The 18,291-nt window shown below is 38.5% G+C and overlaps 1 protein-coding gene across 4 annotated transcripts in view; it reads right to left on the bottom strand.

Moving 5' to 3' along the window:
- LOC140171857 (queuosine 5'-phosphate N-glycosylase/hydrolase-like) overlaps positions 1-18,291 on the bottom strand; it is a 65,094-nt gene that overhangs the window by 6,621 nt on the left and 40,182 nt on the right. Inside the window, exons 1-5 of one of the 4 annotated variants that reach the window (XM_072195187.1) lie at positions 18,038-18,118; positions 15,857-16,009; positions 14,233-14,327; positions 7,388-7,520; positions 745-894 (exon numbers count right to left, since the gene is read on the bottom strand). In XM_072195187.1, the coding sequence (XP_072051288.1) occupies positions 745-894; positions 7,388-7,520; positions 14,233-14,327; positions 15,857-15,967 (489 nt within the window). In that variant the 5' untranslated portion in view covers positions 15,968-16,009; positions 18,038-18,118. Of the gene's footprint in view, positions 1-744; positions 895-7,387; positions 7,521-12,493; positions 12,555-12,591; positions 12,621-14,232; positions 14,328-15,856; positions 16,010-18,037; positions 18,119-18,291 lie in introns of those variants that run through there. The other 3 variants (XM_072195188.1, XM_072195189.1, XM_072195190.1) reach the window with 3 other exon arrangements.

The following is an 18,291-nucleotide window of genomic DNA, read 5'->3' as shown; positions in this document are numbered from 1 at the left end:
TCACTTCTTGTTCCTCATTACAAGAGCAACTCTGGTTTAAGAACTTTTCATGTCAGAGCAACTAATCTTTGGAATAACTCAATTGACATTGATACTCGTTCAAACTTTGATTCAATGTCTATTTAGAAAAAAAAGGTCAATTTAAAAACTATATTCAGGGTGACTGATCATTATGTAATCATATTATTATTTTGTAATTGTATATTTTAACCAATTTCATTATGTACAATGTACTAAATGTTATTCCATTCTATATACTTTTGTTTATATTCTTAAGTTATACTCTGTTACAGGGCCCCCTAGAATAGCAGTGCTTTGTCACTGAAGGAGCTACCCTGTATAATGAAAGCGCAAATAAAATACTAATTTTCATTCAGCGGATGCTAACCACAAAAGGTGCAAAAATATAAAAAAACTCACCAAAGATTTGAAACTATTCAGTACTACAAATGGACTATCCCATTTGAAATCCCCACTCCCCCTGTGGAAGATTTGCCTGAAGTCTTCTACAAAGGGAGTATGGCTTTCAAATAGAATACACAATTGGGTAGCTTCCGTTTGAAATACTCACTCCAGTTGTGGAAGTTATAGGTAAAGCCATATTACAGAGGGAATATGGGTTATAAAATAATTAACCTTAGCCAATTCCATTTGAAAATCCTACCCCCTTTGTGCAAAACTTTCCATAAATCTTCCACAGGGGGAGTATGGCTTTCAAATGGATCAGTCCAATGAGCCACCTACCTCTTGGAGTACTTTTCCAGCCTCGTGTAGATGTTTGAGCCTCTGCTCTAGCAGAGGAATAGGTGTGCTAGTGTATGAACGAAACACGTACTGGAGTTGCTCTAACGTCATACTGGCATAGTAACTTGGTGACGTTATTGGAATACCCTCCTGTTGAAAATAAAGTTTTAAATTGGGTTACAATCAGACAAATTGTAAATCAGACAGTTAGGATGGAAATTTGACAAAACGTCATGAGAATTATACTCTATGGTCCGTATGCACAAAAGAGTTAGACTGGGTCTAAAGTTAGACCTGGTCTAAGTGGAATTTAATACCAGGAGAAAGGACATTTTCCTTTACATTTTCTTAAGTTCTTTTGTATTATTTTTGAACTTTGCATTTAAATCTTTAAAATTTGCTAGCTACTTTAGGAAGGAAATAAGAGTAAAGGTCCATTCCTGGTTGAACTAAATTCTGCTTAGACCAGGTCTAACTTTAGACCCGGTCTAACTCTTTTGTGCATACGGACCTATCTCTCTCTCTCAGGTCACATTGCATACACACATGCAGGTGTTATTCGGATGAGAGTATACCATCGAATGCAGTTAGCGGCAGCTCTACAGTCTGTCCACATAGAAGTACAAATTAATAGACCTCGGAAACTGGAGAATAATTATTTCAGTGTAATGCGTGTGTAAATGCTTCTTTGGCGCGAATGGCGCGCCACCTGCTGTGCGATTTGTATTTGTCACATTTTTTTAACACGCAATGCATGTGACGCAAAGCATCGACCCCCAATGCCACTGACAGATTTGTTTTGTACTTCTAAGTGGACAGACTGCAGCCTCTGTGATGCTCAGGCCTCTGATAATCTTGAATTGTGATAATCTTGAATTGTTTTTATGTACTACTTAACACTTTTACCGACCTTTGTCATCAAATTATCCAGGGTCTGACAGGTGCAAAACATCTGGCAGACGATGTGATGAAAGGTTTGATTAAGTGTTCCTGGTACGTAAAAAAATTAAGTCGTGTTGATGTGGTGAACACAAGTTTGTATCATTTTCATAATGTACGCAAAATTTATCATTTTGATAAGAAAATGATTAGCTAAATGGCCTTTTTAAAGACTTAAAAAGCTTAGCAGCTTGGATGTTTTGATATCAAAATACACATTAATGAACACGTGTATTTTCTTTTCTACCAGAAGTGTTCTTGGTACGGGGAAAATTAAGTCGTGTTGATGTGGTGAACAAAAATTGTATAATTTTCACAATGTACACAAAATTTATCAATTGATGTGAAAATGATTAGCTAAATGGCTTTTACAAAGACTTTTAAAAAGTTTTTAAAAAAAAAGCTTAGCAGCTTGGATGTTTTGATATCAAAGTATATGAACACAGCAATTCTTAGATTCATCAGTTTGAAGAGCTTGGGCAATAGCTGCCAGGGGTCCATTTCACTAAACTTTACGAGGATTTATAAGTCTGGAAATCGTTCGTGACGTACGAGTCGTAAGTTCCATTTCACTAAACTTACTTGCAAACGGTACCCTTCGTAAGTAATAGGGATTTACTACAGGGACCCTTCGCAACGTTACGTGTAGTATTAGGTATTCGTAACTTTAGGAATGGTTACTTGAGTTGCAAAGGGTTAAAAGTTTAGTGAAATGGACCCTAGGTGTCACATTTTTATGCGTACAGGCTAAAAAAAATAGTATTACAAAATTTACAAGCATCATGGCCTATATGGAAAGTATGGAAACACTATTAAAGATAATTAAGATATTAAGGGTAGACGAGGTGTTGTTGGTCGAACAACCAAAAAAATCGATTTTCATTCTCTAGATCAATAAATTATTGACAAATAATACCTTGATGTTTTGCAAAAGTTCATTCTACAAATTATATAATTTGAAAACTTGCTTAATTTATTGTTGTTAATGAGTTATGTACATTTTACAAAAGTGTTGTTGTTTCAGCCCTCTTTACAACATAACTCAAGAACCACAGGACCTACAAAATTATTTCGTGATATTTGAATTCTTCTACACGCCGCAAGGAAATGAGCAATGCAATTTTGCCAAAGCTCATTACCATTCGCAAGATGTTGTGAACTACCAAATCGCAACACTTTAAAATAGTGTATTACCTTAAAGGAAACGATTGTGAAAGCCACTTCAAACAAATCGAGTGAGCAAATGTCACGTCACATAAAGGGAATTCATCATCCAAAGGGCCATTCCAGTTTAAAACCATACACCCCATATGGAAAGTCTAGATTTCAAATAAAGTCACCCATTCAGGTAACCCCATTCAAAACCCACACTCCCTGTGTGGAAGATTAAGGTCATGCCTTCAATAGGGGTGCATGGATTTCAACTGAATCTCAACTCTTGCAGAAGCTGGAATACAATGTATAATGTATTTTGTATAATGTATTTTGATTGGTCAAGTGTGAGCGGGTTATTTGAATATGTGAAAGCACACTAGCGAGGGCTGTGATGCTGGTGGACAAGCGTGTTCACTGACCGAATTCACCACAAGCAGAGTAGACAGTTTGTTTTATATAGTCGTAGTTCATGATGTCTGAAAAAAAAAGTGGAAATTCAAGTTCACATGTTCCTAATAAGTTTGCTAAAGACACGCCAGTATCTCTCGAGCTTGTCGGAGATATACTATCAAAGAGGCCCTTTTAGATTTTAAAGGGTATTTGGATTCTTTGCTCAATAGTTTGCGACAGGAGATGGACAAGAATCAACAAAACACGCATAAGCAAGTATTACAGCCAGTCTTTGAATTAATTTTTTACCTTGGGGTGCACTTTTGCACCCCATTTGGAAAGTTGTGGTGCAATTTCATCTGACGCAGAATAATAATAAGTGCAGTTTCGGACAATCAACACAAATACATTAAAATGTGGTATCATAATTTTGCACCACACTTTTAAAGTTGTATCGCAACAGACAAATTTTGGGATGCAAATTGCACTGCGATCATAGGGCTTATTTCGGACGATGATTACAGCTATAAGAGAGTGTCAGAGCTCACTTTTAGTTTCAAAGGCATTAAATCGCAATTTGAATTCAATGCAGGAGCTCTAGAGAAATTAGAGAGGGCAGATAAGTCTCTGGAACAAGACAACTGTGCCACTGCCAAACCATTAGTTGAAGAAGCGGTTGCATCTTTGTAGAAGCAAAATCAGTTGATCAGAATAATTGCTGAAAAAGATAACGCAGGTTAGTAAATAAGACATAAATAAATTGTTTTAACATAATGTTTGTATCGTCACCCAATGTCAAATTTAATCATCGGGACATTCCTCGTATTCAGAATGCAATTTGGTGTGTCTGATGTGCTCTCAGGTCCAAAGGTGCAAAGGTGGGTAGAGTTCACACAGGATTATACTATTCGGGTATATGGTGCACGTTTTGCAGAGCACAGGGATAGCTTAAATCGAACAAGGTAATTTCATAATACTGGGTCACGTAAGAGGGCACTATTCGAAAAGGCTGTATACCTGTGTATAATGTAGTGTAGTGTAGTTTGGTGTAGTGTAGTGTAATGGGAATTATGCATGTTTGATTTTAGTGCAGCGTATACCCCGGGCGTATACCGTCCTGTTCGGCCAAAGTAATGACAAGCCATGGAAATTCGAAACATGTGAAGGCCGTCAAAGAGAAATGGAACACTACATCTAATCTAGAGGAGAATGACGACCATCTGCGTGACGATTCTGAAGGTGACAAGACTTCTACCGGTAGCGGGATATTGGAACAGGCCATAGATATAAGTCAGGCATTTGTGACATCAATGATGATCATGAGGAAAGCCCAGCTCCATCAACGTCATTCAAACTCATTCCCCAGAAACCTAGTTCAAAAAGTAGGGTTTTAAAAATGAAGGCAGCCGATGATGCACATGACAACGGACGAGCTGGATTGTACAGATTTATGACCCAATGTATATATGGAAGAAATACAGAAATGCCCTTGACTCAAGTTCTTTAAGTCAATAGTGCCGCAGGTTGATAAATTGACAGATGATTGTTTTTTGGACTTCCAGATGGCTGTTCTAAGTTCTCTCAAACGTTCTGAAGCTCTCTCAAACGTTCTGAAGCTCTCTCAAACGTTCTGAAGCTAAAAGCTTGAATGACAGTCAACGCCCCAGGACCCCAGCACCATGGTCAACATCAACGCTAACGTCAAGCCCACCCAGTACACCATCGTCCGCATCATCGCAACCGACAACTACCTATCCTGTGCATAGTCTTTGTTCCTCCTACCTGTAATGCATCCAAGCAATCTTATCCTTTCCGAACTGAGATAACGTACCATTTTTGTACCAATAAAACCATTAATTGATATTTGTTTTACTCATCACCTGATTGTCAAAACAAGCTTCTCGTCTCCTGATATCAGTTCCATCCAGTTTGATCCAATGGGACTGATGTGTGGCAAAATCAGGCCTCTATCAGGCTCTGAAACGTTCTGTGGACCTCCTCCAACAGGGGTCGCATTCTGAAGTGCTGTCGTACCCATTCCGTTCTTTCTTTTTTTTTGTCCATGTGCCTCCTCAGCCTCGGCTAGTAGGAGTAGAGCCAAATCTTCTTCGACCGAAGTGTCCATTTGATCGGTGGCAAAAGACAGCGTAGGGTGCGTGTGCTACCCTTTGTGACTCGCCGTTCCCGTATAGTGTTTAGTGAATACCAAATAGCGTATACCATATACTCCTATATACACTACGCAAAAAAAGTTTCTTTATGGTTAGGAAATTTACCCACTATTAAAATCTAGCGACAAATTTTGTACGTTTGCTAAATAATCGCATGCGGGGGATTGTGCTGCGCATTTTGACACCTCAATCACTACCCTACGACACTCCTGTGAAAAGATATGAATGTATCACAAGGTCGAAAAATAAAAATCCAGTCACATAATCCCAAGTTTATCTGATTTACATTGGCTGCAAGTTCATTTGAGACTGCAAAATAAGCCGCTTCTTCTTCTCACATATTGCGCTGTTAATGGATCTGCACCATCATACATCACATACAGGCTTGCGCTCAGCTAACCAAAATCTTCTTGCTGAACATAAAACCTCCCGGTCATTTATATAATAAATAAGATATAATCCTATAGATTTATATCTTCCGCTCTTCTGCAGCGTTGTGTGTTTAGAGTGTTGTGCTAGTATTACGAAGGTCGCTGGTCAGGCTGTATGTATCCTTAAATTTGGGGATGTAGTGCAGTTGAAATATATGGAGAACACCGAGAAACTCATTCACTCGCTTGTCACATCCAGGATTGATAATTGCAATAGCATCCTATATGGACTCCCTGACAAAGAACTCAATAAACTGCAAAGAATCCAAAACACCGCCGCTAGAGTTGTCACCTTAAGCAGAAAGCACGATCATATTACACCTGTAATGATTCAATTACACTGGCTGCGATCGTTTTCAAGCTCATGCTTTTAACATACAAAGCATTGAACGGCGAGACCCCTGTTTACATTTTGGAACTTATAAAATCATATCAGCCATCTTGGACTCTCAGATCTGCCTCACAATACCTACTTCAGGAAGCTCCCGTGAAATCCAAGACATACGGCAGGAGTTTCTCAGTGGCTGCACCAAGACTTTGGAACCGGCTTCCCCTTGACATTCGCAATTCGCAGACAACAACTCAATTCAAATCGTGTTTAAAAACACACCTTTTTAACGAAGCATTTAACAACTGAGCGTTCTCATGTTCCGTTTCTGTACATTTGCTCATCGGAATTTTACACTGTTTTTATCTGACATTGATTGCTTATACTATTTTGTCAATTTTACCTTGTATGATATGTAGTTGTATAATAGGGTCTTTTTAGCTTGTGTTCATTTGATATTTTGCTTTTGCAGGTTTGCTGTATGCTTTTTAATGTATGAATGTGCTTATATGTAATTTGTAAGTTATAAGATGTTGTTAATGTCATTTAGATTTTAATGTGTAAAGCGCATTGATGCCATGCTTTATGCGCTATATAAATTCTTGTTATTATTATTATTATTATTATTATTATGTATTGCTGCAAGAAATGCTTCCATTGAAATAAATATTATCAGAAGTACATTGTAAAATTGGATGTTGAATTTATATAAAGTTGAAGCTTAAATAGATATGCAAATACTACAGTCAGGCTACTCTGAAGTACAAAGTACTGACGCGGACGCACACATTGTGCCGACTTTTAAGGCACGCATACATGCAGCAGAGACGCATAATTGCGCACTGTTTATGCGCATTATATGTGCGCGTTGTCACTTTGTACTTCAGAGTGGACAAACTGTAATAATGTGATAAATGACATTTAGTCTCAAGTATGCATAACTGCATCTTCTGCCAGTTCTTTAGTGCCTAAAAATGGGCTTGGATCTGCCAATCGCTTGCACCAAAGTTCGTAGTTGCATGTTCCACTATACATATTGTCATGCTTAATGTTTATTTTGTTGGTTGGTGTGTGGGACATAGGGGTCGCAAAATAAGAGCAACGGCAGCAATATTTTTCTTCTTCATTTTTTAGAAAATGTAAACAGATATACAGATATTTCAATCATGGAGTATAATATTCAAAACCCAACAAGGAGATTTATCTTTTATCTTTAGAGATTGACTTACATCTAGTGCTCTATTGATGACTGCGCACAGTGCCCAGTACCCACGGTGCTCCTTGCCTTTATAATGCACCAGGTATGGCTCAATATCCGAACTTGTCCAAAATGAGAAATTCAAAGTGTCTAAGACAAAAATCCTGTACAAAATAAAGAGAGTTAGACATCAATCATAAATTCATGTTCGTACCTTTATTAAGGGCTGGGGTATGAACGTTTGGACAGTATTTATTGTGGGACATTAGAGCAAATCAGACATATCGAATTGCATTCTGAATACGAAGAATGTCATTCTGATATCAAATAATTTTGATTTTTGAAATTAGCAATTTAATACACATTTTATGGCAAATCATTAAAATTTATATTTTTGATATTTAACAGTACTTGAAGTAAACTTTATAAATCTGATGATTTATACTTAAAGTGTATGTAGGTGGGATGAAAAGCCGACGATCAATTGAAAATTTTGACCTTTAGTATTGAAGATATGGATTTTTTTCCCAAAACACCAAAAAAATTAGGTCTTTTGGGAAAAAATCCATATCTTCAATATGAAAGGTCAAAATTTTCAATTGACCGTCGGGCTTTTCCTCCCTGCTACATACACTTTAAGAATATGTCATTAGATTTATATAATTTACTTCGAGGACTGTTATATATCAAAATCTGAAAAATATCAAATTTTAATAATTTGTCATAAAATTTGTATTATATCGTGAATTTCAAAAATGAAAATTATTTGATATCAGAAAGACATGCTTCAGATTCAGAATGCAATTTGATACGTCTGAGGTGCTCTCATGTCCCACAAAAAATACTGTCGAAACGCCATAAACGCTCATTCTAGATCCCTTAAGGTTGGTCCTAACCCTGAAATTATGGAAACTTTGGGGGGAATTTTCTCCAAACTTTGTCCACACAGATGGATGATCAAGTCTAATTTACTTTTATATACTATACATAGCCGTTTTCGCCAAACGTTTGACAAACATTTAGTGATCACAAACGTTTGCCAAACGTTTACGAAAATGTTTGACAAATGTTTGGCTCCTTATCCGTTTATAAACCGTTTGATTATAAATGTTTGACAAACGTTTGTGATTGACAATTGTTTGACAAACGTTTTAGTAGCGATGTATATTAAATGAATTAAATAAATGTTTGGCAAACAATTAATAAATACGTCTTGTTAATGTTTTTCCATAAAATCATCAGATTGATGTTTGTCAATTTTCATCAAATAAACATTTCAAAACAAAAGCACATTTTTAGATTAAAAATCACATTTTTATACAAAAATCACATATTTTTTCCAAAAATCACATTTTTCCCAAAAAGTAATTTTTTCCAAAATCACATTTTTCCTAAAATCACATTTTTTTCCAAAAATCACATTTTTTCCCAAAAATTAAATTTTTGTACAAAAATGAGAATTTTGGTAAAAAATATGTGATTTTTGGTAAAAATGTGTTTTTTGTTTCAAAATGGATTTTTTAATTGTTTGCCAAACATTTATTTAATTCATTTAATATACATAATAATAAAACGTTTGTCAAACAATTGCCGACCACAAACGTTTGTCAAACATTTATGATCAAACTGTTTATAAACGTAAATAGGAAGCAATTTTAGACTTCTACGCTACTCAATTTTAGTACACTCACTGAGCGCTTTCACGGGTCAACCGGGCGTCTTCAGCGGATGTTATTGCTCTGAAGATTGTTGTTGCTAGTGATGTAGTACTAGGACACCTCCGATGCGCGTCACAGATGTTGATGACGTCAAACTTGAAGATGTTGTGCCGCCCCCTTGGTTCCGGGGGGTCAGGAGGTTGTCCCAGACGGGGTCGATGTCCAACCCTTTGTCACGGTTCAGTCTGGGTCTTTTAGTTCTAATATGGATGGCTTCCAAGACCCTACGAGGGAAGTCCTTAGACTCCCTCTCTAACACTTTAACGTTTTCCCAGTCAATCTGGTGCCCTTTGCTCCTGTCAATATGTTCCTTGATTGCTGACTTGAACTGGCCGCTTTGGATTTATGTTCTGTTAGCCTCTTTTTCGAGCTTGCGTCCAGATTCACCAATATATAAGGAGTCACAGTCTTTGCAAGGGATGCTATACACAACACCAGATTGTTTCTCTTGTTCAGTTTTGTCCTTTGGGGAGACAAGGGACCTACGTAGGGTATTCTGTGGTTTAAAGGATGTGCTGACACCAGCAGAATTAAAAGCCCTGCGTAACCGTTCCGAGAGGCCTTCCACGTATGGCAAGGTGACAAAGATGCCCTTTTTGCAGCTATCTTCGTCGCTGTCCTTATTTTGTTCTTTTTTGGTTTAGGGCGCGCCCTGAACAATGTCCAGTCCTTGTAGCCACTCTCGTGTAGCACCTCCTTCACATGCCTTATCTCCTCCGATTTGTCGTCAGGATCAGTGACAACCGTCTCCGCTCTGTATAAAAGTGTTCTCACGACGCTCAGTTTATGCTCCAGCGAATGGTGAAAAAGAGCCAAATTCGGAAGTTTGAACGGCTCGTTGCTGAGAAGGAAAACATCGAGAATTCGACGAAAAAGGTGAATAAATCTGGAACTGTCAGCAAAGATAAATGGGTTGTTAACTTATCATCAAAACAACTAACGTCGGATGAAGTGTCAGTGTTAGAAAAGGGACTAAATTTCGCGGTAAGTCCGGACAATTTGCCCATTAACGATGTGATTGTAGCGACTGAATCGGCATGTAAAGATCTCCCGATAAAACTGCTGCTGAATTAAGAGCCGGGTGGTAAATATTGTCAAAACCGCCAAACCCCCCGCTAGTCATATAACCCGCGGTGAGCGATCAGCAATTAATAATCTGAGAAAGGATGAAAACATCGAAATAATCCCTGCTGATAAGGGTAGAGCCACAGTTGTAATTGATAAAACGGTCTATGAAGAAAAAGCTCTTGCACTACTCAGTGATGACAATGTGTATTCTAAACTGAAGAAAGACCCAACTCAGATTTTTCAGGCAAGACTGGTGAAATTACTTAAAGAACTTAAAGACTGTGGAGCGATTGACAGTAAAACATACTGGAAATTATACCCTACAGTATGTGATATACCCAAATTTTATGGCTTGATCAAGGTTCATAAAGCCGGTGCTCCCTTGAGACCTATCGTTTCTAGCATAGGATCTGTGACATATGAATTAGCACGATTTGTCGCTGACATAATTTCACCTCTTATCGGCCAAACAGTGCATCATATAAAGAACACTCAGACTTTTGTTGATCGGGTTAGGGATCTTGTTGTACATGCGGATGAGTCCCTGATATCCTTTGATGTCACTGCGCTGTTTACATCCATCCCAGTCAAGGATACCCTGAATGTGATCAAACATTTGCTGGAAAATGATAACAGTTGGCAAGTAGACAGTGCTGAAAACCTTAGTGTTGACAATATTATCCAATTGTTAAGCTTCTGCCTTAATACAACATATTTTGTGTTTAGGGGCCAAAATTACCAGCAAAAAGATGGGTGTGCCATGGGCAGCCCTTTGGCATCGAACCCTTACATGGCACACTTTGAACGCATTGCTTTAGCGTCCGCTCCTCACCAACCGCGTGCACGTGGTATCGTTATGTGGATGACACCTTCTGCGTAATTAAATCGTCGCATGTGGAGGAGTTTACGAACCACATAAACAGTCAGGACCCTAATATCAAATTCACGCGCGAGGAAGAGCAAGACGGGCAACTTGCTTTCCTCGATCCGCTCATCTCTCGGAAACAAGACGGATCTGTGAAAATCCAAGTTTACCGCAAACCTACTCACACGGATCAGTATTTGAACTTTAGTTCACACCATCCGCTGGAGCATAAACTGAGCGTCGTGAGAACACTTTTATACAGAGCGGAGACGGTTGTCACTGATCCTGACGACAAATCGGAGGAGATAAGGCATGTGAAGGAGGTGCTACACGAGAGTGGCTACAAGGACTGGACATTGTTCAGGGCGCGTCCTAAACCAAAAGAACAAAATAAGGACAGCGGCGAAGATAGCTGCAAAAGGGCATCTTTGTCACCTTGCCATACGTGGAAGGCCTCTCGGACGGTTACGCATGGCTTTTAATTCTGCTGGTGTCAGCACATCCTTTAAACCACAGAATACCCTCGTGAGGTCCCTTGTCTCCCCAAAGGACAAAACTGAACAAGAGAAACAATCTGGTGTTGTGTATAGCATCCCTTGCAAAGACTGTGACTCCTTATATATTGGTGAATCTGGGCGCAAGCTCGAAAATAGGCTAACAGAACATAAATCCAAAGCGGCCAGTTCTAAGTCAGCAATCAAGGAACATATTGACAGGAGCAAAGGGCACCAGATTGACTGGGAAAACGTTAAAGTGTTAGAGAGGGAGTCTAAGGACTTCCCTCGTAGGGTCTTGGAAGCCATCCATATTAGAACTAAAAGACCCAGACTGAACCGTGACAAAGGGTTGGACATCGACCCGTCTGGGACAACCTCCTGACCCCCGGAACCAAGGGGCGGCACAACATCTTCAAGTTTGGCGTCATCAACATCTGTGGCGTCATCGGAGGTGTCCTAGTACTACATCACTAGCAACAACAATCTTCAGAGCAATAACATCCGCTGAAGGCGCCGGTTGACCCGTGAAAGCGCTCGGTGAGTGTACTAAAATTGAGTAGCGTAGAAGTCTAAAATTGCTTCCTATTTACGTTTACCGCTACGTATGAATATACATCATTATGTTTATAAACGGATAAGGAGCCAAACGTTTGTTAAACATTTTCATAAACGTTTGTCAAACATTTGGCGAAAACGGCTGTGTAGACTAAGGACAAGTTTAACCCAGTCCAGATCTTTCATCATTTTGTCCACTGGTGTTCTTATGTCAGCAGAAAATAAAATACGGGCAAGTCTATTCTGCAGAATCTGAAGCTCGTTTTTGTGGGAAGCACTAAAATTTGACCAAACAGAGAATTACTCATTGTGACTCATAATACACTACTCACCAGTCTATCGTTTCTTTGGTTATAGTCTTTGGTTGTAGCTCATGTTGTTTCCATGTCTTAATGTTATTACTCATTGTGACTCATACTACATAACTCACTCACCAGTCTATCGTTTCTTTGGTCATAGTCTTTGGATGTAGCTTGTGTTGTTTCCATGTCTTAATGTTATTACTCATTGTGACTCATAATACACTACTCACCAGTCTATTGTTTCTTTGGTCATAGTCTTTGGATGTAGCTTGTGTTGTTACCATGTCTTAATGCTATTACTCATTGTGACTCATACTACATAACTCACTCACCAGTCTATCGTTTCTTTGGTCATAGTCTTTGGATGTAGCTTGTGTTGTTTCCATATTTTAATGCTATTACTCACTGTGACTCATACTACATCACTCACCAGTCTACCGTTTCTTTGGTCATATACGGTCCACAACTTATAAGTTCCCCCCTTTTTAGAATAAGTCAAAAATAATTTACCGAATGTAAGAATGTAAAAGATATGTATATAGCCCTATTTGTTTTACACATGTGGACCAATTTATAGAGTCACAGGTCATTGCGTTCAGTAATAATGGTTAATTGTGTAAGAAAAGAGGCCGTTTCAAAAGTTGCACCTGATTCCATAGCAGTCAGGTTTTCTTTAACAAACACATGAATAGACCTGGCCTATGTATTGTATTTGAGATCTGACTCCTATGGACTCAGATGCAACTTTTAACCAGGGATGTTTAAATCAGTCTCTTTTTTACATAATGAACCATTGTGACTGAACGCAATGACGTAGACGCTATAATTTGGTCCATATGTGTAAAACAAATACGGCTATAATACCCATACCTTTTACAAGTTTGCATTTTGTTAAACTAGCGGTCACCCGTCTTTCGCGGTTCGTAAATAAATGCAATTTTACAAATGCATCACCACCCTCCGAGTTTTTATTACGAACAATTTTACCAACTCCATATTACCGATTAATCAGTCGTTTCATTTAATTCATTTTAATCAACTTCTTCTTGGTTACCCCCCCCCCCGGTGTTGTCCCCTATCCTCCCGTTCTTTCTACTGTTCCCCCTTTAGCTCACATCCCTCTTCTCTTATCCGCTCTACCTCTTATCTGTCCCTAGTATCATGGTTTTGGTGCTTCTTTCTAGTCAACTGCTAAAAGTTTTGTGAATGTGAAACATAAAATGTACAATTTTTTAGTCAGTTAAGTAGGTCTAATTATAACGGCTATTAATTCGTATTTTTGCCATGTTCGCAAAGTTTGATGGTTACCCATGCATCGCGGATTGTTCGCCAACCCATGGCACCCATCTCACTCATTTTGATTTTCCCGTGTTTATTATTCCCACTTGCTTTAGAGGCAGCGTGTTGATCTGCGATGTCGCGAGATGACGCAAAACTAAATGATACACGTTTTTTTGTTTGATGCTGCGTGTTGATACGCCGAAGACGCGACATTTTTTGTTTGACGCGATGTAGTCGTTAAGCGGACACAGTAACCGATGCTCACAATTTTGAGGTCCCTGGATATTTTTAAAGGTATTTTTGCTCATTTTCAGACTTTAATCACAAAGATTGAAAAAAATGAGGTGAATATGCAGCGTAACTCGGTGAATGATTAGGTTTGCAAAAGTGAAATTTGCAGTTGCATCACCACCGTTCAAGTTTTTATCACAAAAAGTTTTGCAACTCGGTAATTTGTTATAGATATTTTTTGATTTATTTTAAAAAGTATTTAGGGGGGAACTTGTGGACCCTATAGTCTTTGGATGTAGCTCATGTTGTTTCTATGTCTGAATGCTATTACTCATTGTGACTCATATTATATAACTCACCAGTCTATTGTTTCTTTGGTCATAGTCTTTGGATGAAGCTCATGTTGTTTCCACATCTTAATGCTGTACTCATTCTGACTTAAGCTATTCCAAATCTAAAAGATTTAAAAACAAACCACACAGTATTACAGATTCTTCGGATCAAAGGAAAACTAACTTGAACAATGCGGTTCTCAACCTATGAGTCTCGCCTTCTTTTGTGACTGCCTGCTTTCACGATTATTCTTGGTATCAGAAGTTAAAATAGGGACAGCGGTCCAAAATAGGTTGTCCATAGATTCCCATAGAGCTGCTATGCCCCAAATGTGGTTGCAATTGGATTTGAACTGTAATGATACCAGATTTTTCATTTTCAGCCTAGCATACTAGATGACCTCAAATGACCTTTGACCTCCATATGTGACCTTGAACACACCATTTCAAGAAAGTTCCCATAGCTATATGACCCAAGCTTGGTTGCAAATGGATTTGAACTGTTCACGGGAGACCAGAGTTTTCATTTTTAGCCTATTTTACAAGTTTATCTCAAATGACATTTGACCTCCATATATGTAACCTTTGATACCATCAATACATCGATGTACCCATAGTGCAGCAATAACAAAAATTCATGTTATCGCCTCTAAACGTGGACGCCGTTTAGGACTATGCAAAAGCGGACGTCTGAATCCATACTCAATCGACATACCGAGGACGTTTTCCGCTAATTTTTTGTATATTTTTGTGCACGTATAAAATTTTACCTATATCACGTACGATAGAGGACATATTTCGCAGAATACATTACACATGCACTTGCGGTCATTTGCAGGCCTCATTGAACCGAGGATGGTCCCCCATTGCAGAGAGGTCCACGGTTTAAATGTGAAGTGCAATTGTGTGTCCTCGTTTGCTGGCAAACACCTACGCTACGCATACATATGGAAAAGTGATTACATAGTCTCCTATATTATCAGGCGAAACAACAATATTCAATCTAGTTGTTTGGATGCATGTGAAGACCTGAGCCCAAGAAGACCATAAGTCCACTTGGCCCCTCAACATGTATACACTTAAGTTATGTACGTATAGTTTCTTTGGGTTTTATAATGTTTAATACATGTTACAGGGTGACTGAAAACATCATGAAAGGTTGTGAAAGATTTGTTTTGGCCCCTGAATGTGTATAAAACATTACCAAACTATACGCAACTTTAGTGTGTACACATACAATACATGTTGAGGGGCCAAGTGGACTTACGGTCTTCTTGCGCTCAGGTTTTCATGTGTTTAACCTCTCATCTGTGTACATGTACATGTACAGTCCAAATTGGGTTATTCCAGTGGAAATCCCCACTACCCCTATGGAAGATTTAGCTTAAGTCTTCCACAGAGGGAGTATGAGTTTTCAATAGAATAGACAATTAGGTAACTCCTATTTGAAATACTCACTCCATTTGTTGAAGATATAGGCAAAGCCATAATACAGGGGGAGTATGGGTTTATAAATGATTAACTCTGACCAATTATATTTGAAAAAAATACTCCCCCCTGTGGAACATATTTCCAAAATCTTCCACAGGGGTAATGTGGATTTTAAATGGAATAGTCCGATATTGCAAGAATAAACATTTTGCTCACTTACCCTTTTGGCAACCTGTTTGACTCCATGTGGGCACACCTTGACATCTTTGCTTTTTGTAGCGATTAATCGGCCTGAATCTCTTGGTAATAACACTGCCTGCTTCTCCATCATACTGCACTACTACTGCAGAATACTTCCGTTATGCAGCAATCTCTGTATAATAGAAATGTGCATACAAAACTGGGAATCATTATTTGAACTAAATTACCATAGGCGTAGATCCCGGGGGATGGGGGGGATTTATCCCCCCCCCCAATATTTTGCCAGGGGGATGCTCCATACAATCATCCCCCCTCCAATGTTGACGCCTGAATATAGGTTTCTGACCAAATTTATCTCACATTTGCCCATTTTAGCCCCAAAAGTGCAAATTTTTGTGCGCTTCACGCGCATTTATTCAACTTTTGCACCATAATTCATCAGTTTAGCTTCAAAATCGCACATTTGTAACATCAACTTATTCTGTCGCCAAAAGGTGCTGGATTCACTATTCTTCAAGAATTTTTTCAACACCATCCCCCCCAATGTCAAAAAGAAATCTACGCCACTGTAAATTACTGACTGTTTCAGTCCTTTATTTTAGAGGAGCGCGGTCGCGCAGGCGCTCCTACCACACACCTCGAAGCATATACTTCGGGAGCGTGACATGAGAATATACCGCACAAGCCATGAAAATAACGAACGAGTCCGAAGGACTATTCGGCATTTTCAAGGCGAGTGCGGTATATTCTGATATACATCACACAATAAAGCCATCCAAATTCCAATTAGACAAATAAAAAATTAAACATGTTTCACGAAATTCACGTCCCCTCCCTTCCTTTTTTGAGGTTTCTTCAATTTTTCTAAAATGTCTAGGAAGTAGAGATGCTTTCTATAGCTTTGCTAAATCAAGAAACACTTTTGGAAGGTTTTGTGATCATTAGAGGGGCCTATCTCTCAGAACAACAAATAAAAAGAGGCCTCCTCCTTTTTAAAGGCATTATTGTTTGTGCTAAAACAGCTCTAACTATGGGTATTTACACCGATTTTGGAATAAAAAATAATAAAAAATAAAAAGCCCCCTCTTCCTCCTTTGTTTTTAAAACCGGACGTGAAACATGTTTTTCATTTTACTTGGCCTTATATTATTATTATTATTCATGTATGAAGTTTTTTCGATGCTTTTTGAATATATCATAACATGCCGGTGCCATTTGGAAACCTGTAAATCATTCATTTTCATCATGTTTGCTGGTGGTACTAATCAACAAACTGCGTATCATTCAATTACGTGGCTCTCCGCGCGTAAATGTAGGCCTAGGCTATGCCACATATTAAACAAGCTACTGTTTGCACAAGTCCGTTCAGTATTTATAATATAATATTGGATGGCTTTAAGTGTCATACGAGAATATACCGCATGAGCCATGCCCATTGCCCATGAAAATACCAAACGAGTCCGAAGGACGAGTTTGGTATTTTCATAGCGAGTGTGGTATATTCTCGTTTCACAAGAAAAAAGCCATCCAATATTATTATTATTATTATATAATATGAAGCTTTTTTGATGCGTTTTGAGTGCCAAAGTATCAAAATAAACATGATGGTGCCATTTGGAAACCAGTCGTTAGTGTAATCATTTTCATCATGTTTGCCGGTGGTACAGAACAACAAATTGCGTAATCAATTGCGCCTGCTTTGCAGGTCTCTCTGCGCGGTTATGTATACAGCATAATGCGCTATGAGTTTTGTGCGCCAACGCAAACATGCGCATCTGTTCAGTATCAAAATATCTTGCACGGTATATTACTGTGCAGACTTCATGATAGACCCTGGAAAGTGGAAATCGCTTCTATTTTATCCAGGCCAGGGTCTATGCCTAGGCTAGGTGCAGTTTTGAACATTTGTGGTATAGCTAAAAGCTTCATATTATATAATAATAAAATATCTTGTGCAGTATTGAAAATGTGTTGTGTAGCTAAACAACCAAGCTTCATATTCATGTATTTAATTAAATTGTAGCGCAAAAAGTTGCTGAATTCGACAATCATGTCAATTCAATGCTGACTGATCTCGGTCATCTAATAATACATGAATATGAACTATGGTACAAAACGCCTGTGCCGTTTGTAAAAACGATATAAAGAAGTCAAGTAAACGAGTCAAGTTAAAATATTAAAATAGCACAAGAAAACACACCTGGAAAACATTCGTGCTGGAGCAGACCACACAACATGCACACGCCCGATCCGAACAGTGGAGAAAACCGAACATATCTTAAAATAATCAATCGATCGATGGGTGTTTTGGGCGCATTTGTTTAGCTAGGGAGAAACAGGCCTTTGCATGTTTGCAAGGCACAACGCACTGAATGGTTTATTGTTCTATTGTGTCCGATTTGAGCGCTGACATATTGGAAAATGTTGTATGTTTTGTTTTTAGCCTAACATTGG

This window comes from Amphiura filiformis, chromosome 15 (assembly GCF_039555335.1).
Source record: "Amphiura filiformis chromosome 15, Afil_fr2py, whole genome shotgun sequence".
Taxonomy (NCBI): domain Eukaryota; kingdom Metazoa; phylum Echinodermata; class Ophiuroidea; order Amphilepidida; family Amphiuridae; genus Amphiura; species Amphiura filiformis.
The sequence above is the reverse complement of the archived record's forward strand: the minus strand, read 5'-3'. Positions and strand labels throughout refer to the sequence as shown.